Source organism: Bos indicus x Bos taurus, chromosome 14, assembly GCF_003369695.1.
Source record: "Bos indicus x Bos taurus breed Angus x Brahman F1 hybrid chromosome 14, Bos_hybrid_MaternalHap_v2.0, whole genome shotgun sequence".
Classification (NCBI taxonomy): domain Eukaryota; kingdom Metazoa; phylum Chordata; class Mammalia; order Artiodactyla; family Bovidae; genus Bos; species Bos indicus x Bos taurus.
The window spans coordinates 46,448,286-46,468,903 of record NC_040089.1 but is presented as its reverse complement, the minus strand read 5'-3'; the positions used below and the strand labels follow the sequence as shown (position 1 = coordinate 46,468,903).

The following is a 20,618-nucleotide window of genomic DNA, read 5'->3' as shown; positions in this document are numbered from 1 at the left end:
CGAGGAGCTCCAACTCTGGGTCCTCAGCTCCGAGCCACACACCGAAAAACCAGGCTGCTCCATCCCAGGCTTGGAGCAAGAGGAAGAGGACGGGAGGGGCTCCCCTGTCCCACCCCCATTCCCCAAGCTCACACCTGGACCCAGGTGAGCAAGGCCCGGGGCTAACCCGCTGAGGCCCGTCACTTACTTCTCGTACTCGGTGTTGTCCCGGTCACAGCGAGAATCCTTGTGCTTCTGCCAGTCTTTGCCATGCTTGCAGGTGGTGAGCAGCACTACGTCCTCCCCGTTATGGACGTGATATAAGGCATTCCTGGTGTCTGACCCTATCCCTGTCAGGTACCTCTTCCCCTTGAAGACCAGCATGTACTTCCTGAGAGGAGGGATAGTGTTAAACTTCAAAAACCCCCTCTCCCCTCCTGTCCTGGGATGATCCTTAGAAAAGAGGGGAATAGAAACATCAAAGTTGGGTCGGAAGTTTTCAGTACTGATGCTGGCTTTAGCCAGCATCGCCTGGCCGATGTCAAACCCCACGTCCTCGGTGTAGTCAGGCCAAGTGCCGGAATATAAATTAAAAATTAAATGATTCCTACCGTTGTTCCACAAGTGGAGACTCTGCACTTTGGATCTCAAATTGTGCACATACTGAGGTGACAACTGGTCTCGGTCTAAAGTGTCCAGACTCAGGACAAAGAGGCACGCCTGGCTGGGGTCCGAGGTATAGAACCTGGAGCCCTCGATGGCCGCTAGAATGTTTTGGTAACTTTCAGCAATTTTCTCCCCTTTTTGCTGTGGGTAGACGTAGACTTTGAAGCCGTTTTTCTTGCAAAGGGTGAAATCGAAGCAGGACTCCATGCGGCACTTCTTGCCTTTGTAGATGCTCGAGTTGGCCTCTCGCTTCTGCCGGGGCGAAACGTGCACACTGGAATCCTCGTTTTCCAATTGATCCCAGGGAACGAAGGGGCGCAGAGCGTCCGGGAAGCGGGGCCAGAAATGATCCGGACTCGGATGGTGCAAGCCATTCCGACCGCTGTGCTCTTCTCTCCGGCTGTGGCTTCTCGATGCCCTAAACTGCAAGCCTCCGAAATAAAACAAAAGGGCGAGACAAGAGCCAGCTGAGAGCAGGATGAAATAGCGTTTTTTGGCCTGCATGTGTCCTGCCTGGGTCAAGAGGATTGTAAATAAACACAAGAATCACCCAAGTTTCCCAATCAACACTTTCAGCTCCAGTCCGCCATCTTCCCGCCCGTAAAGACTTCAAACTCTCCGCTCCCACCTTCTCTGGATGCCTTTCCCCAAGCCGTGGACTGATCCAGCGCATGTGGGCGATTTCTTTAACTTTCTCCCCTTCGGTCTTTCATCTTTGGGTTGCACAATGGAAGGGAGAGAGCGGGGCGAAATATCTCGCACCCAGGTCGGGCGAGCAGCGGACTGTAATTCTCTTGCATGCAACAAGACCGAGGAAAAGAAAGAGAGGGGGGGTGGGGGGGGAAAGCTCCCAATGCCCAATCAATGGCAAGACGAAGTGATTTCCTTGCCTCTCGGATTCCTCTCGGCAGCGTGGAAAACGAGCCCCTGGAAAGCAACTTCAACTCATCCAGGCTCCCGTGCAGAACACTCCGGTTCCAACAAGTCAGCCGATCCCCGGGTTCAGCCGGCTAGTGCATCTTGCAGCTGGGGCGCCGTAACCTCACAAATCCCTGCATCTCTCTTTATTCCCTTCTGCAGCAGCTCCAAGACTCCGGCGGTGTTTACTCCTGCGCTCGCGGGGCCGGCCCCCGGGACGCGCGGCGGCCCGGCTGGAGAAGGCTGGAGGCGGCGGCGGCGGCGCTGGGTGACGGCGGCGGCGCGTCCTCCCCGCGGGCAGTGCCGGCCCCGAGCGGCGCTTCCCAGGCCCCCGCGCGATCGCTGCCGACCGCCGCGTTCGGTCGCCGAATGTTACCCGGTTCTGAATGTTACACTTACACATTCCATTCCCGACACTACAGCGCTGACCTCATCCATCCACGCAGCCCGCGCTGCCATTGGCCGAGCGTCACGTCCGGGGTGGGCGGTGCTTCCGCTGCGCCCATTCATAACCCCCGGCCACCGGCAGAGGCGCCGGCGCGGCGCTGGGGGTGCGGGCGGCGAAGGGACCCCGGGGCGCCTCGGCCGGGCCCCAGCGGGCGGAGCGCGGGGCTGCCCCGAGAGAGTCCGCGGCCCTTCGGTGCCCCGGGATCCAGACCCCGGCCTGGGCCGCACCACCTGCAGCCGCCGCGCCGGGAAACCAGCGCCTCCCAGAGGCGCCTGCGGGCGCGCGGAGGCTGGAGAACCGGGGACTGGCGGGCGCTTCCCCGGCCCGCTGCTCCGGCTGCCCCGGTCGTCCTCGAGAATTCCTACTCCTCCGCTGCCTGCCGGGAGCGCCTCCCCGAGCGGGCGGCGGCGTGTGTTCGGGTTCCTGGAGAAGGATGCTCGAAAAGTGGAGCAGTGGGGCGAGCCCTTGGGCTGCAGGAGGAAAAAAAAAAAAAAAGGACTTCATAGAAAGCGACCGCTGACCAGAAGGATGTCTCTCTCTGCCCACCTTCCACCCTCTGAGGGCCCCAAATTTTCCTTCCTACAAAGCATTTAAACAGGTCCCTTATCCCCTAAATGTGTGCAGTGTCGCTTCAATCGTGTCCGACTCTTTGCCACCCCCATGGACTGTAACCTGCCAGGCTACTCTGTCCATGGGATTCTCCAGGCAAGAATACTGGAGCAGGTTGCCATGCCTTCCTCCAGGAGATCTTCGCAACCCAGGAATCGAACCCATTATCTCCAGCGTCTCCTGCATTGCCCACCTCTTTTTCCTTACCCCCAAGGAACCACCCCAATCCCCAATAATAAAAAGGAAATACAACCGAAAGGAATCGTTTTAATTCTTCATGTCTGTCTGTGCACTAAGAGAAGACACCTATCCCAAATCCTCCGTAACTTTCCGCGCATCCTTTCCTAGCTTCCGAAGCCCTTTGTCTATTCTGTAGAAACCCTCCAAGGGATCCAATCACACCGTGGAAAAAAGAAAGATCTAATAGCCGAGAATAACCCGGTTGATTTAAGCTCCTCCCAGTACCGAAAGTGATGTTATTCTCTTTTGCGGGGGAGGGGGAATGGTTTTTAAGGCGCTGTCTCTGAGGGACAGATGACTGGTAGAATGGCCAGCTGTAGATGAGACACTTGAGGCAGGGGATGACCTTTTTTTTTACCATTAGTACAAGCTAGTCCTTCCTTCAGCGGCCCTCCCACACGCCAGCCATGAGCCCATACCCTCAGGGACCCATCACTGGACAAATCAGATAAAGATCCAGAGTCTCTCTAATGATCCTCCAAGACTGCAAAGATGTGCTTCCAAACAGTACTTCTGGTCAAAGCCAAGTCCCTGGCCTTACAGCCTGAATTCTGCTTTACTGGGAACACCTCCCACCCTCTTCCCCAGCCTAAGTCACAGGGGCCTGGCCAAACTGGACAAACAGTTGCCTAGGGCCGCAAGCTGTTTAGTGATTGTTTATTATGGGAGGGACTGAGAGCTAGGGACAGACACATCCCAGCTTCCCCCAAGGCTGCAAAAAAAAAAAAAAACTCCAGCGGGTGTGGACAAAGGGCATGGTTATAATCAGGCAGGATGAAATGAATAAGTGGAAAATTTTAGACATTTGTTGTTTCAGATTTGTTTTTAATAAAGGGGTGAAGGGGCCTGAGTAGGATGTTGCTGTACCTTTCTGAAGTCTTGCCCTATCTCTGGCCTGCCAAAGATGAGATAGCTTTTCCAGATTTGACATGTACCCCCTGCACAATCAGACAGGCCTGGGAGAGAAATGAGGCTTCAGTCATCTTCCAGATACAATGACAGTGATGCAGATAAATGCAGTGATTGAAACCACATGTGACCCAGGGGCCCACCCCAGCCTGGGTTGCTGAGAGCACCCATGCAAGGCAAGGGCCCTTCTGTTGAGATTAGGCTGGAGATTTTCTCAGCCCAATGGAACTGAGGCTATGGGGACTGCAGCTCCTCTACATCCTGACAGTCATCCTGTGTGACCGTAGTGGGAGCAAGTCACAGCCCTTGCTCTTTTGCGTCTCTTTCTGCTTTGACACATTTTTCCCATCTTGCCTAAGTATTATGGATTCCTTCATCCCACGCTCCAGGGTTATCCAGCCCTACTGTCACATTCCATAGTGCTGTACACTATGAGAAAACTCTGGTTCGGAAAATGAGAGAAAATTTGGATTCAGACCCCCAGATCTGTCATTTACGAGTGCTTCAGGCATGTGGTTTAATCTCACAGAATATCAGCTTCTCGCTTAAAAAGTCAGAATAATAATATTTTTTATGAAACTGGATACCATAAGTTGCTCTACGTGTGCAATACTTTTTGCTCAAGTTCCTCATTTCAAAAGCCAACTGGAATCTACAGTAGCCCTCTATGATGGCATCATCATTGCGTCTCCCTTGGTTTTATTTTCTCCCCAGCCCTTCTCAATAGCTGAAATCCTTTGTTTGTTTGTTGTCTGTATTTCTTCACTGTAAGAGGAGCTTCCTCAGTGCAGGAACCCTGTGTTACTCATTCCTCAATCCCCAAGGCTGCCATAGGTAGCTCTGGTATTCAGGTGGAGCCCAGTCACTGATCTGAAGGATGAATCAATTACTAAAGTTCGACTTCACCTCAGGATTTGAATATGCTTGAAGATCAAGGTGTCCCTCATGGTCTCTCAAAGCAGGTCTAAGTCTCCTAAGATGGAAATATTACAAACTAGGAATATCTTCAGTTCAGTTCAGTTCAGTCGCTCAGTCGTGTCCGATTCTTTGCAACCCCATGAATCACAGCACACCAGGCCTCCCTGTCCATCACCAACTCCCAGAGTTCACTCAGACTCACGTCCATCGAGTTGGTGATGCCATCCAGCCATCTCATCCTCTGTCGTCTCCTTCTCCTCCTGCCCCCAATCCCTCCCAGCATCAGGGTCTTTTCCAATGAGTCAACTCTTCGCATGAGGTGGCCACAGTACTGGAGTTTCAGCTTTAGCATCAGTCCTTCCGAGGAACACCCAGGACTGATCTCCTTTAGGAAGGACTGGTTGGATCTCCTTGCAGTCCAAGGTACTCTCATGAGTCTTCTCCAACCCTACAGTTCAAAAGCATCAATTCTTCAGCATTCAGCTTTCTTCACAGTCCAACTCTCACATCCATACATGACCACTGGAAAAACCATAGCCTTGACTACACGAACCTTTGTTGGCAAAGTACTGTCTCTGCTTTTGAATATGCTATCTAGGTTGGTCATAACTTTCCTTCCAAGGAGTAAGCGTCTTTTAATTTCATGGCTGCAGTCACCATCTGCAGTGATTTTGGAGCCCAGAAAAATAAAGTCTGACACTGTTTCCACTATTTCCCCATCTATTTGCCATGAAGTGATGGGACCAGATGCCATGAACTAATCTGTCCATCAAACATCTTTAACAGTGTATGTCAGATCATGTCATTCCTCTGGTCAGAGCCCTCAAGGAAAACCTACCTCAGAATCCCAGCTAAAGCCCCCACAAGCCCCTATAAGGTCCTGGAGGATCTTCCCTAACTTTCCCCATGCCTCCTCACCAGACCCCTCTTCACCTTATTTTCTACCAATAACTCTCTCCTCCATCCCAGTCTACTCACTCTTCTCCAGCTGGGCTGGTTTCCTTGTGGTTTCTCATACATGCCAAACATGTCCCTGTCTCGGGGCCTTCGCACATGTTCATCTAGGCTAGTCTGTTCCCAGTATCCATGCTACATCCTTCCTCCCTTATAAGTCTCTTCTCAAGGCCACCTTACAAATGAGTCACCTTTGACCTGTCTGAACAACACAGCAACTCCCCCCGCCCAGTTTTCCTATCCCCTCAACTGCTTTAATTTTTATCCTTAACACTAATTGACATCAAATACTATTAATATATATTGTCTTGTCAATTTATCATTTACCTGTTGCATATAGAATGTGAGCTCTGTGAGGCTCTTTTAGTTCACTGCTGTATCCCCAGCACTTATAACAGGGCCCATCACTAATAAGTATTTGTTGACCTAATTAATTAATTTGATTCCACTATCTGTAGGGCAAATAAAGAATATTCAAGGCTAGTTTCAGTCTCACACACACATGCGCGCACTCACACAAAGCTAAAGCTATCCCAGTGATTCCATCCGTGCTTATTTCCTCTTTCAGGAGTAATTTCTCCAGGTCCAAAAGCATCGTGGCACACTTGAAACGCAGAAGATAGCACTTCTCACCTTTGTTCTGCCACTTGCTTTATAACTCTGAGTGAGTCAGTCACTTCTCCTCCCTAAGTTTTGGATTCTTATTGGTAAAATCAAGAGAAGCTGTAACATAATACAGATTGTGCTCAAGTACTGTACAAATGGGTAATATATGAGAAAGCCCTTTACAGTCCACAATACCTATGGCAAATGTAAGATTCGACTGTCACACTCTTGGACAAAAATGGACGCTGGTGCATGAGATCATGTTTGCAAGTCAACAGCATTACCTACATGAAATATCACCCACCAAGTACTCAACAGTTTCCAGATGCTTCCTAGACTCTGGAATGGTCATTGACTATTATAAGCAAACAGGAACAAGGAAGATGGGAAACTCACCAATGGGTAAAAAAGTAAATAAGACGTTTTTTGTAATGTATAAAGCACCAAAGACACAAATGCCTTTCGAGGGTCTATAATTACATCTGCTGGAGGGAAAAAAAATGACTTCAAAATGTAAAAAAGCAAACTGAAATACATTAATAAGTGTTTAAATTTTCTAAAATGTAACTTTCAGTCGACTGCCAAGGCAACCCAATTTTCATAAAGTTATACACAGATTTTATTTGACGTGGGCACATTTTAATGCTTTGGTGATGTGTGCTGGGGTTTCTAACAGTAAGCATTCCCAGCTCTCAGAAAGGTTGGGAAACTCTGCTGGGTACGTGCTGATTGGTTGTAGGAGGTGAGAAAACAGAAGGAGCCAAGGGAAAGTAGGGGCATGGTGGAGAGATTCCCAGCCAGGAAACAGGAGCCTGGGTTCCAGTCCCTTCTCCGCAACTCTGGGAAACCAGGAGCAGGTGGTTTCTGAATAACAGGTGTTTCATCAGAAAAATGCAGAGTAGGACTTGATGATGCCTTTTCACTGAAACAGATAGGGCAGCTCTGTGTAAACCAAGGGAGTAGAGGAGGGGAGTCACTTAGGGGGGAGGAAGCAGGAACTCTGTGGGGGTGGCGGGGGCAATAACCAAGGGTGAAACAAGGTGCTTTGTACACATCGTCTCCGTGATCCTCCCAAGGTTCTTAGGACACAAGTACTATCCTTATCCTCTGTTGCAAATGAGGACACAAAAATTCAGTTCTGGGAAGGGGCTCCATGCAATTCAATCATCCATTTCATGGAATCATCCAGTTCATCCACTCATCCATTCATCCATTTGTTCCTTGAGCCAGTATTTATTAAGCAGCTACTCTGTGTAAGGTGTGGTGCCGGACACTGAGGGTATTTGCCTACAGTCCTTTGTCATTTACAAGACAATTTCATGAGAAGAATTTTGCTTGAGCATCGTCAGGACCCTGTGAGTTAGGAAGAGAGTGTTAATCCTAATTTTCTAGTTTGGGTTTTCTCAGCCGAGGCACTGTTGTTATTTTCCTGAGCATAAGGTGGGGGCTGGCCCGTGCACTACAGGATGCTTAGCCACATCCCTGGCCTCTGCCCATTAGGTGCCAAGAGCACACCCCACTCTCACTTGCATCCTCAGTTGACACCAAAAACATCTCCAGACACCGCTGAATACTTCGATGAGACAAAATCACTCCTTGTTGTAACCCATTAAACCAGTTCAATGACTTACCCAAAGTCAGCTGATTTTCAAGTGGAGAATTTAGAATTTGACCCTCATCTTCTGACCCCATGACAAGGCTTGGCCACAACACTGCAGCTTCCTTTAGAGAGTCTAACTGATCTCCTTCTGAAAGACAGGCAATCAAAAAAAAAAAAATCTCATAGGCACTAATTTAAGAAACCATTATTAAGCCCATCTTATGTGCAAGCCCTATGCTGGGCACTCAGAATTCACAGTATAAAAATAAATAGGGTGTCAGATCTCCTTCTAATGGGGGAGATAATAAAATAACAAGTAAATAAATAAACAAGATGATTTGAGCTAGTTCTACAGAGAACATAGAGGATAATTAAATGGCATAGATTAAGATGAGGAGAGGCAAACAGGCTCACTTTAAATAAGATGCTTAAGAGGGATAAATCAGAAGCTTGGGATGAAAACACACACTGCTATATATATAAGATAGATAACTAACAGGACCTACTGGATAGCACAGGGAACTCTACTCAATATTCTGTGATAGCCTATATGAGAAAAGAATCTAAAAAATAATGTATGTGGTGGCTCAGTCGGTAAAGATTCTGCAATGCAGAGAAGCAGATCTGATCCCTGGTCGGGAAGATCCCCTGGAAGAGAGCATGGCAACCCACTCCAGTATTCTTGCCTGGAGAATTCCATGGACAGAGGAGCCTGGCAGGCTCCAGTCCACAGGGTTAAAGTCAGACACGACTGAGCAACTAACACTTAACTGCATCACTTTGCTGTACACCTTAAACTAACAAAACACTGTAAATCAACTTTACTCAGATAAAATAGGAACTTCCCTGGCGGTTCAGTGGTTAAGACTTTGCCTTCCTATGTAGGGAGTGCTGGTCCAGTACTTGGTTGGGGAGCTAAGATCCCACATGCCTCATGGCCCAAAAAAACACAAAACAGAAAACAGAAAAAATATTGTAACAAATTCAATAAATACTTTAAAAATTTAACACCACTACAGAAAAATAAACTTGGGCACACTCTCCCTAAACAAATAAATAAAATTGTGCATACACTCCTTTAAAAAAAATACTTTAAATAAAATAAAATATAGGATGATTGGTGAGGTGCTAACATTTCAGCTGATGTCCAGCTGATGAGGAAAGAGCCCTGGGAAGAGCATACCAGGCAAAGGGTCTGACCGGTACATGGTCCTGAGGCAGAAGTGTGTCTGAGGAGCTACACCAGAGGTTTTCAAACTTTAGCAGGCAACAGAATCCCTAGATGGGCTGGTTCAAACACAGATCACTGGGGCCCACCCTCAGAACTTATGATTCAGTAGAGTTTGGGTATGGCCCAAGAATTTGCATTTCTAGCCACTATGCAGAAGATGCTGATGCTGCTGGTTTGGGAACCACACTTTGAGAACTATTGAGTTAGAACATCAGCAGAAAGTCTACTGTTTCTGGAGTATGCTGAATGCAAGGAAGAGGACAGGAGGGAGAGAGAGAAGTTGCAGGCACTTTTACATGCCCTGGCGCTGCAGGTCGGGCCAAGTACTGGGATTTTCTTTTCGGTGGAATGGATAAGTCCTGGAGGATTTTAAGCAGGGGAGTGATATGATCTGATTTCCATTTTTAACAGCTTCCTCTCACTGATAGTAGAGCAAAAATGGAAGCAGGAAGTCAAGTTTATACTGTCGTCTTCAGTCGCTAAGTTGTGTCCCACTCTTTGAAACCCCATGATCTGCAGCATGCCAGACTTCCGTGGCCTTCACTATCTCCTGGAGTTTGCTCAGATTCATGTCCATTTTTCTCAAGTCTTTATTCCTTACAGTAACAACTGGAAGCCAGGATGGCAAGCCAGGAGAGAAGGGAAACTTAAGTCCTGTCTTCATAGTACAGAAACAATGACAAGAGTCAAGCCAATAAGCCAAGTTGGTGGATACTTAGCCTGTGATTGCTTATGAGGCAAGACAGTCTGTATTAGTGTTTATCAAAACTGCACATTTAAATTGAGAAATTCCTCTATGATCTTAACTCTAGTGCTTGACATGGTCCAAGTCATATACATTTATATTTATCTGTGTCGTCCATGTGTATTTCACAACGTGAAACTGGCAGCTGTTTTCCGTGACAGGACATCCTCTCGTTGGTGTTTTCTGAGGAACAAATGGTGACAAAGAAGTTACCCTTACCTCAGTTACCCTTACCTCAGTTACCCTGACCTCAGTTACCCTTACCTCAGTTACCCTTACCTCAGTCTGGATGCCATTCTAGGGGCCTTACGAAAGTCTTACTGACTCCTGGGGGAAGAGCAAGCTCCACCCTGCTGGCTTGTCTCGGTAGCTTCTGTCTCCTTCCCAAGGAATTGTTTCATTCCTTTCACAATTCATGCACCACACAGCCCAAATTCCAGGAGGAGAAACAGACATGGAAAGAAAGAATCACAATAAAACTGGCTCCAAGGTATAATTTACCAGAGGAGGAAGTTGCTACATTTGTGTGGGTCCCTATTAACATTTGAACATCCATTTATAGACAAGTAACTGAGAGAAAATGAGAAATGGAAATGTCAACTATCAAAGGTGATGAAATCAGGAAGACACCCACAATTCCAGCCAATTTTCCCCATTAGATTGTACTATTCTTTGTTATGCAATAGTCTGTCAACGTTCCCTTCACTTAGGGGGAAAAAAAAACACTTCTGATACCCAGTGGAATCAAGTTTGTCTTCTATGTATCAACTGAAAAATGTGCATCCTCCTGCACTTGTATACTACCCTTGGCGCATACTTATTGATGACTGCAATGATAACTGAGAGACCCCGTAGGATCTTAAAAGTATGTGCTAACTCACTCGAGGGAGGCTGGATTATGTCCAGTCCTATTTCAGAGATTCAAATGCAGTTCATGACAGTCAAAATCATTTACAGTTGGTGGTCCATGGATCGAGTATGGGTAACTAGTTATTAGCATGGTGATAATATGGTCTGTAAAGCTAGTGATTTGAGTGATGCTTCAAGGTTGTTATTTGATCAAATTTGCTGTATCTCCGTGAATCATACTTCTTGAGGTCTGAGGAGGAAGCCTCTAAGCCTGTAGCCTTTCAGGAAGCCTGTAGCCTTTCTAAATAGATTAAAATACACACATACATCTACCAAAGCCTGCATGGCTGGGGACTGACCTCTAGCCTGGATAAACTGTCACTCTGAAAAGTTGTAATTTAAACAAACAAAGTGAAAGTGAAGTCTCTCAGTCGTGTCAGACTCTTTGCGACCCCTTGGACTGTAGCCTACCAGGCTTCTCCGTCCATGAGGTTTTCCAGGCAAGAGTACTGGAGTGGGCTGCCATTTCCTTCTCCAGGGGATCTTCCCCACCCAGGTCTCCTGCATTGCAGGTATATGCTTTACCCTCTGAGCCACCAGAGAAGCTGAAACAAACAAAAACCATTCCTCAAATTGTAAACTGTCCACCCAGTTAAAGCTATGGTTTTCCCAGTAGTCATGTACGGATGTGAGAGTTGGACTATAAAGAAAGCTGAGTGTCAAAGAATTGATGCTTTTGAACTTTGGTGTTGGAGAAGACTCTTGAGAGTCCCTTGGACTGCAAGGAGATCCAGCCAGCCAATCCTAAAGGAAATCAGTCCTGAATATTCTTTGGAAGGACTGATGCTGAAGCTGAAACTCCAATACTTTGGCCACCTGACATGAAGAACTGACTCATTTGAAAAGGCTCTGATGCTGGGAAAGATTGAAGGTGGGAGGAGAAGGGGATGACAGAGGATGAGATGGTTGGATGGCATCATTGACTCAATGGACACGAGTTTGAGTAAGCCCTGGGAGTTGGTGATGGACAGGGAGGCCTGGTATGCTGCAGTCCATGGGGTTTCAAGGAGTTGGACACGACTGAGTGACTGAACTGATACATAATGTTAGGTCTACCCAAGTACATCAGCTTCCCAACAAATCTCTCTCTACTTCTCTCTTTAGACACCTTTATTCTTCATTTCCCAAAGACTGATCCCCTTGTGGAAGTGCAGACAGCTTGGGAACACTAAGAAAAAAGGTATGAAGAAGACTCATATTTAAATATATTTCAATATATTTATATGTAAATTTCAGCATAGGCTTTGTCTCATTGAAAATCTGAATATTTAAATGTCACAAATGCAAAAGCAGACTAAAAATATACATTCTGGCTTTAATTAAGCCTTGAAAAGGGAATTGCCTACAGAAGCATTCTCACTTTTCCTAACTGTTCTCTTCTACCCAAGAAGGAGCCTGCCCTCACTGAAGGCCCAATAATTCCTCATCACACAGGAAAAATGCAGACTTTAGTCCTGTTTAAGACTGGATAAGCCTGACTCCTTTCTTGTTCTTTGAGGCCTGTGGAGGCTTGTTGTTAATAGGAACCCCTGGTCAAAGATTGCTCCAGGTGCAATGCAGACAGGCCCCAAAGCTTTGTAAAACTGCCCCTCGTCTCAGTTATTGTCCCTCCCACCCTGACAACTTGTCCATCTAAGTTCAGATGTGACCTGTCACCTGCTCCTTGGCTTGTCTGATCTTAGAATCCCTTGCAACAGGAATTGCCAATGACTGCAAATTACAAGCCATCCTGGGGAGGATGATGCTAATCGTTGAGGAGCTTATGAAGAGACCACCAAACCGGTTTTGGAGAGTGAGAACACCCACATCAATTGGAGGGGGTGGGACACTCTGCAGCTGTCCTGACCACCTGACTTCTGAACAACACACCCCCGGGTGCAGGAGAAGGGCCCCCATGAATGACCTACCTCTATGACCAGCAGGGCTGTCATTTCGTGGATATCAGAGACCTTTCTGATATTTCCCCGTCTGGTTGCGGTGTCATATAGCTGTTCAGCTGTGTACACTTCCATCTGTGAGAATATTTACCTAATGAGCTGCATTCCATTGGGGACAAGAGAGTTGAGTGGTTAAACCCAGGAGGTTCAGAGCCTGACCATCTGGGTTCCATCACGATACTTCTACATCACACTGGCTGTGACTTGAGGCAAGTTAATTACGGGCTCCAAGCCTCAGTCTCCCTCTCTGCTCTCCCCAGTGATAATAACTACTTCAGATGTATATGAAATAATGCATATAAAACATTTAATAGAGCACCCAGCACCTAGGAGGAGGTGCTTACTAAATGCTAAATAGTATAATGGCCTCCTGCTCTCCATCTCTTCCGGGCTCTCCAGCAACCCCTAAGAATTAAAGTGACTTGGTTTTACAATCGGTGTTTCAGCAGTTCTGTCTTCCAGAATTTGAATTAATGCCCTTTGTGATTAAGATTGGCATTTCAGCAAATCATGCTGAAGTGTTACAGTGGCTGCAAAGGGACATGTCCATTCATTCATTTATCCATCAATAACAAATATTTATTGAAAGCCTACTATGTCCCAGGGAGGGCACTGGGCGTGGGCCATGTGAATACAACAGACCAAACGTTACCTTGGAGAGACCATGTAGTCTACTCAGGGAGACTCACAAATAAATAAACCAATTAAGCAAGGGCCAGATTCTACTGGTGCTCAGGGTATGAAAAGTGTGTTGAAACGGAGGCGTTATTTAAATAGAGTGACCAGGCAGTGAGAGCAGAGACAGGGAGACACGTGAGCAGAGACATGAAGGGTAAGAAGGAGCCTGTGTTGCAAGGAGGTGGGGTAGGAGGCTTTTAGAGCAAAGAGCAGATGCTGACACCCGAAGGTCAGACGAACTGGGCTGCCTTATTAGGAGCAGAAAACAGGACAGAGTGGCTACAGCCTTGTGAATAAGACATCAGGCCCTGCATTTAAGCAGCTGCTATCTAAGGAGCTGCTGTTGGTGATGATAGATTTGCCAGTTCTCCATATAAAAAGGAAGCTGGAGAGACTCAGAAAAACTGAGACAAGGCATTGGGGGCAATCAAGCCCATATCCCTCCAAGTACCCCATTTATCAAGTTTCTCCCTAATGCCTCCATCCACTGATGGGCTCCAGAATCAAGCCCAACTTTTTTTTTAATTAATTAATTTATTTTAAATTATTTTGGGCTGCACTGGGCCTTTGCTGTTGCTCACAGACATGTAGTTGCTCCATGGCATGTAGGATTTTCCCAGACCAGGAATCAAACCTGTGTCCCATGCATTGCAAGGCAGATTCTTAACCTCTGGACCACGTGGGAAGCCCAAGCCCAGCATTTTAACTTAACATTGTGTTTATTTTTTTCTATGCCTATCTCCTGGGACAAGAGTCCCAGGAAAGTCAACCTATGTCTTATTCATCTTTGTAACTCCAGCATCTAGCACAACGCCTCACCCTTGGTTGGTGCCTTATAAATATTTGTTGAATGATGAGTCACCACTAAATGTATTGTACTTGATGTTGCCAGGCAATGTACTAAGTGCTTTAAATATATTAATTCAACTAATCCTCTTTACACCACCTAAAGGTATATACTATCGTTAGTAACAGTTTACAGAAGAAATGAAGACACAGAGAGGTTAAGTAAGCCGCTCACGCTCTTACAGCTAGGATGGAGTTGAGCTAGGATTTGAATCCAAGTAGTCTGGCTGCAAAGCCTCTACTCTTAGTCACATGCAGTGCTTCTCAAACTACCTTGTGTGAACATCACCTGGAAAATATGTTAAAATAGTCATTCCAGGGCCCCACTTGGAGAGTTTTTAATTCAATAGTTCTATTAGTTATCTATTGCTATGTAACAAATTACCCCGAGATTAGAGGCTTATAGCAACAAACATTTATCATCTCCAGTTTCTGCGAATCAGCAGTCTGGGCTCAGCTTCATCAGGTTCTCTGGCTCAGAGACTTTCACAGGTTCCTCTAATCAGGGTGTCGGGGGAAGCTAATGCTATTTCAAGGCTTGACTAGGGCAGATCCTGTTCTCTGCTCACTCATGCGGCTGTTGGTGGACCTTCAGTCATTACTGGCTGTTAACCTGAGACATTAGTTTCTTGCCCCAGAGCCCTCCCCAAAAGAATGTTCCAAATATGGCAGCTGGCTTCCCTCACAGCAAGTGAGTGAGTGACAGAGAATATCCAAGACCATCCCCATGTCTTTCTATATCCTCATCTAGGAACTGACATCTTTCTGCCTAGAGTTTACCTCCCGTGGGAATACGGGGTGGGACCCAAGAATTTATATTTCTATCAAGTTCTCAAGTGATGATGACAATGATTCCGCCAGTAGGGGGCCAAACTTTGAGTAACACCACTACACTATAGTAGAAGCAAGGGAGGGATGGAAGAAGGAAGGGAGGAAAGAAGGGAAGGAGAGAGGGAAGAGAGAGAAGAGGAAGGAGGAAACCCAACAATCCTCGACTGGATCATGTATTGTATTTACACAGGGCCTTTCTCCACCCTGGTCCATCCTAACCACCACCTGTACACCCGCAGCTCCTGTCAAAAACTGTTAAGAAGGTAACTGTGAACTTAGACAAGCAGATGTCCACTCTGTCACTCCTTGGAAAAGCATGACTTGACCCCAGGTTGATACATCCTGTCTTCCACTTCCCGTAAGTCTGCCCTCTAGGCAATACAACATAGTTCCCTGATGGCCCCTAACCCTGCCTAGTGACTTACAACTTCATGGAGCAAAGCGGGGGGTTAATTTCAAGAGATTCTCTTTCCTGCCCCCTGCTTTTGAGGAGGATTGAACTTCAAGTGCTCTTCCTGCTGCAGTTAGACAGGACTCTCTGGTTGGTCTTCCCTCTGAGCATCTTCTTTCCCTTCCTGACCATGGACCCCCTGCTGCCTAGTAGAGGGGAGAGGGAGGGGCGGCTCTGGAAGGCTGGCCCCAGCTCTCTCTCTTGCTGGCAACTCCAGAAGCTTCGTGCCGCACGCTTCTCCTTCCCCAGCAGGAAGGAGGAGTGTTTGCTGGAGCTGAACAGCTGCTCAGGGTGCAGGGAGGCGAATGTTACTAAATATATGTTCTCATTGTACATTGGTGTGTCAAGAAAAATTATATCTCCGTGTTCTCCACTTGGGTGTTCTTAAAAAAAAAAAAACAACAACAAACTCCTTACAGGAGCACAGTGTACCTCTTAACTCCTGCCCAACAACCTGACTGAAGAATTCAGTTGCTGTCTAATTAATTTTTTTCCCCACACCCTTCAAATGAAAGTTCCCTTGTCACATTCTGGGAGCTTCTGGTACATTCTACTAGTCCCACTCCACACGCCACTTGGCTCTTTGGGTCCCTTCTCCTTCCAGGCTTGTTTCCAAGCCTTTCTCAGGGTGGAATTCAGAGTAACATGCTTGAGATTGCCAGGGAAAAAGGATCTTTAAAATATGGGCAAGTTATCATGGTATTGGGCTTCCCTGGTGACTCAGATGGTAAAGAATCTGTTTGCAGTGTGGGAGACTGGGGTTCAATCCCTGGGTGGGGAGGATGCCCTGGAGAAGGAAATGGTAACCCATTCCAGTATTCTTGCCTGGAGGATCCCATGGACAGAAGAGACTGGTGGGCTACAGTCCATGGGGTCGCAAAGAGTGCAACACGACTGAGTAACTAACATTTTCACTTTCATACTTATCATGGTATTAGTGCTGTCTGTCCTTTTTGTCTAAATCATAAATCAATTTCTAGAAAGCTATAAATGTATCATATGTACTACATTTATGTGTGTATGTAGCATATGTGTGTGTGCAGAAGTAGGGCCTTAAGTCAAATCATTAATATTAATCTGTGTGTGGGTGTGTTAGTCACTCAGCTGTGTCTGACTCTGCAACTCCATGGACTATAGCCCACCAGGCTTCCCTGTCCATGGGATTCTCTAGGCCAGAATACTGGAATGGGTTGCCATTTCCTCCTCCAGGGGATCTTCCCAACCCAAGGATCAAACCCAGGTCTCTTGCATTGCAGGAGGATGCTTAATCATCTGAACCACAAAGGAAGCAATATTATGTTGACTTAGCTGTTTTTATGAGGAAGTTCAGTTACTGATTTGAATGCAGCACTGAGATCCTCCCTTTAATTGGAAAGAAACTGATGTGCACCAGTTGGTCTTAGTAATTTAAGGTAGGAAATTGCTTTTTAAATGTATGAGGCCCAGGCTCCTAAATATTCTCTTAGTCACCAATATGGAATTGACCTAGACTCACAATTATTCCTGTTATTCCCTTTATTCCCTTCAAACCAATCTTTACCTCTTCTTTCCTTTACTCACACTGAAAGCCAGAATTCTCCAACCTACCCAGCATCTAATTGTGTGCAATAAACTTCTGTTGAATGAATGGCTAATAGATAAACCCATATTCTCAAGAAAAGCTAATTAAAATAAAATGGAGTAGATATATGGTTTAAGCCAAGTCTTGCTTTAGGACCAATTAATTTACTGAAATCTGAAAATGGATCACTTCGGCTTGCTAAAGCTGTGGAAGAGAACTGCATGGAACGAAAGGCTCCCTTTACTGAATCCCCTATGTGTGAAGTTGATCATTTCATCTGGCGTCAAGTGTTCCTGTCCATGTCTCTATAATTATGCTGCTCCTATCTTATTTCATCTGTTGGTTGAGACACTAGAAGTCTCAGAAGGACTGTTAACTTCATAAGGACAAGGATGATCTATTTTTCACCTCTGTTTCCTGCACACCTCGCACAGTACCTGTCACACTGTTAAGTGTGCATAAAATTCATGTGGAATGAATGAGGGAAGGAGTTAATGAATCCCTAACTTAATGTAATTTTACCAAGAAGGTTGGGAAGATAAAATAAAAATTTTAGGTCAAAGGTTTGGAAACAAGTACATCTTGAAAATCAATCATCAGCCTGGTAAATCATCTTTGAAATGATACAGGCCACTAGCAGGATGGGATTTTCTTTACGATAAGTTGATTTTCATTCACTTTTCAGTGCTTATAATCAGTGAAAGGAGGCACACATCTAGAATTGCTGTCTTATTTATCTAAGCCCATTGAGTCTTATTCTCAATAGATTTACTACTGTCTAGTCGGAGATCCAACCAGTCCATCCTAAAGGAGATCAGCCCTGGGTGTTCTTTGGTAGGAATGATGCTAAAGCTGCAACTCCAGTACTTTGGCCACCTCATGCGAAGAGTTGACTCATTGGAAAAAACTCTGATGCTGGGAGGGATTGGGGGCAGGAGGAGAAGGGGACGACAGAGGATGAGATGGCTGGATGGCATCACTGACTTGATGGATGTGAGTCTGAGTGAACTCCGGGATGGATGTGATGGACAGGGAGGCCTGGTGTGCTGCAATTTATGGGGTCGCAAAGAGTCGGACACGACTGAGCGACTGAACTGAACAGAACTGAGGTCTCATTTTCAAGATCGCACCCAAATATTCAATTCATTTGGCTCTATGGAGTGGTCATTAACTGTCCCAGAATGAATGTCCCTAGAGTAATGAAGTGGCCCCATGGCCAAGCAGCCAACATCAAGTTCTGCAACTCAGCCATCTTCTTGGCCCCTTCCCAAGTCTCCTGTTGGGGAAGGGCTTGGAGGCAAGCTGCCAAGACTCAAGGCTGAGGGTACCTGTGTGCCTCTTCTGGCTTCATGGCCAATGTCATCAATAAACTGTTTCCCACTTTAAACCTTTTAAAATAAAGATTTCCCTTGCCAGAGACATGATGAGATGAAATTTACTATAAAACCATGCTGCCAGAGAAAACCAGTTTTACCCTTTAAGAGCTGGAATGATTGCTTCCCCCAAGGAACTCTGAAGTCTGAGAGTGATTCAGTGGCACTGATATCACTCATGAAAGAAAAGGGAGCCTTTTCTCCACTTCCTCTTCTCTTCCAACAACAGATATGTGTCCGGCCCCTCACAAAGTGGGCGCAATGTCACTGGCAGAAGGGATCTTGTTCTATGTATTCATCTTTCTGCAGGGGCTGCTCCAGGGACCAGCAGGCAAACAGTAAATGATTAATCTTGTAAAGTTTCTAACTTTGTGGCTGAAATGATTATAAAGAGCAAATTTTTACAAAGATTAACAAAATATAATAATAGTGGGGGAGGGGTTATACTTTTCCTTTCTTTGGCTAGTTTCTTTTTAAATTTATTTACTTTTAATTGGAGGATAATTGCTTTACAATATTGTGTTGGTTTCTGCCATACATCAACAAGAATCAGTCTCAGGTATACATATGTCACCTCCCTCTTGAACCTCCCTCCAACCTCCCACCCCATCCCACCCCCTAGGTTGTCACAAGCACCAGTTTGAGTTCCCTGCATCACACAACCAATTCCCATGGGCTATCTATTTTACATATGGTAATGTATATGTTTCCATGGTCCTCTCTCAATTTGTCCCTCTCCTTACACCACTGTGTCCCACAAGTTTGCTCCTTGGCTAGTTTCTTATATAAGAAACAGCACAGGCAAATTCAAAAGTGCTTTAAATAAAATGTCTTACCCTTAGCTTCTCACTTAACTGGTGGTCTAGAAATTGGCTTTGGTTGGTGACACAGGTTAATAGTTTCAATAAGAATCCAGGGGGCAGAAAGAGGAAAGCAACAAATCACAGGCAAAGGAAACCTCATAGGTGCTTCAGCTGATTTTTCAGCAGAAACTTTACAGGCCAGAAGGAGTGGAAGGATATATTTAAAGTATTAAAAGGGAAAAATCTTACAACCTAAAGTCCTCTATCAGGCAAGGTTACCATTCAGAATTGAAAGACAGATCAAGAGTTCCCCAGAAACAGAAAAACTAAAGGAGTTCAACACCACTAAACTGGCCCTACAAGAAATGCTAAAGAGTCTTCTTTTAGTAGAATAAAAAGGCCATAACTAAATAAGAGAATATATAAAAGGAAAAATCATGCTGGTAAAGGCAAATAGCAAAAGTAGTGGTTCAGCTTCTTAAAAACCTACAAATAAGAAAATGCACTGGTCATAACAAACACCCTCTTCCAACAACACAAGAGAAGACTCTACACATGGACCTCACCAGATGGTCAACACCAAAACCAGACTGATTATATTCTTTGCAGCCAAAGATGGAGAAGCTCTATACAGTCAGCAAAAACAAGACCAGGAGCTGACTGTGGCTCAGATCATGAACTCCTTATTGCCAAATTCAGACTTAAATTGAAAAAAGTAGGGAAAACCACTAGACCATTCAGGTATGACCTAAATCAAATCCCTTATGATTATACAGTGGAAGTGAGAAATAGATTTAAGGGCCTAGATCTGATAGATAGAGTGCCTGATGAGCTATGGAATGAGGTTCGTGACATTGTACAGGAGACAGGGATCAAGACCATCCCCAAGGAAAAGAAATGCAAAAAAGCAAAATGGCTGTCTGGGGAGGCCTTACAAATAGCTGTGAAAAGAAGAGAAGTTAAAAGCAAAGGAGAAAAGGAAAGATATAAACATCTGAATGCAGAGTTCCAAAGAATAGCAAGAAGAGACAAGAAAGCCTTCTTCAGTGATCAATACAAAGAAGTAGAGGGAAACAACAGAATGGGAAAGACTAGGGATCTCTTCAAGAAAATCAGAGATACCAAAGGAACATTTCATGCAAAGATGGGCTCGATAAAGGACAGAAATGGTATGGACCTAACAGAAGCAGAAGATATTAAGAAGAGATGGCAAGAATACACAGAAGAACAGTACAAAAAAGATCTTCATGACCCAGATAATGACGATGGTGTGATCACTGGCCTAGAGCCAGACATCCTGGAATGTGAAGTCAAGTGGGCCTTAGAAAGCATCACTACAAACAAAGCTAGTGGAGGTGATGGAATTCCAGTTGAGCTATTCGAAATCCTAAAAGATGATGCTGTGA

At 45.7% G+C, this 20,618-nt stretch overlaps 1 protein-coding gene across 1 annotated transcript in view; it reads right to left on the bottom strand.

The window, feature by feature from the left end:
• The window catches only part of EXT1 (exostosin glycosyltransferase 1), a 313,563-nt gene extending 311,622 nt beyond the window's left edge, over nucleotides 1–1,941 (bottom strand). Inside the window, exon 1 of the mRNA XM_027561275.1 lies at nucleotides 188–1,941. Within this exon, the coding sequence (XP_027417076.1) occupies nucleotides 188–1,149 (962 nt within the window). The 5' untranslated portion in view covers nucleotides 1,150–1,941. The remainder of the gene's footprint in view (nucleotides 1–187) is intronic.
• Between the last annotated feature and the right edge of the window lie 18,677 nt (nucleotides 1,942–20,618).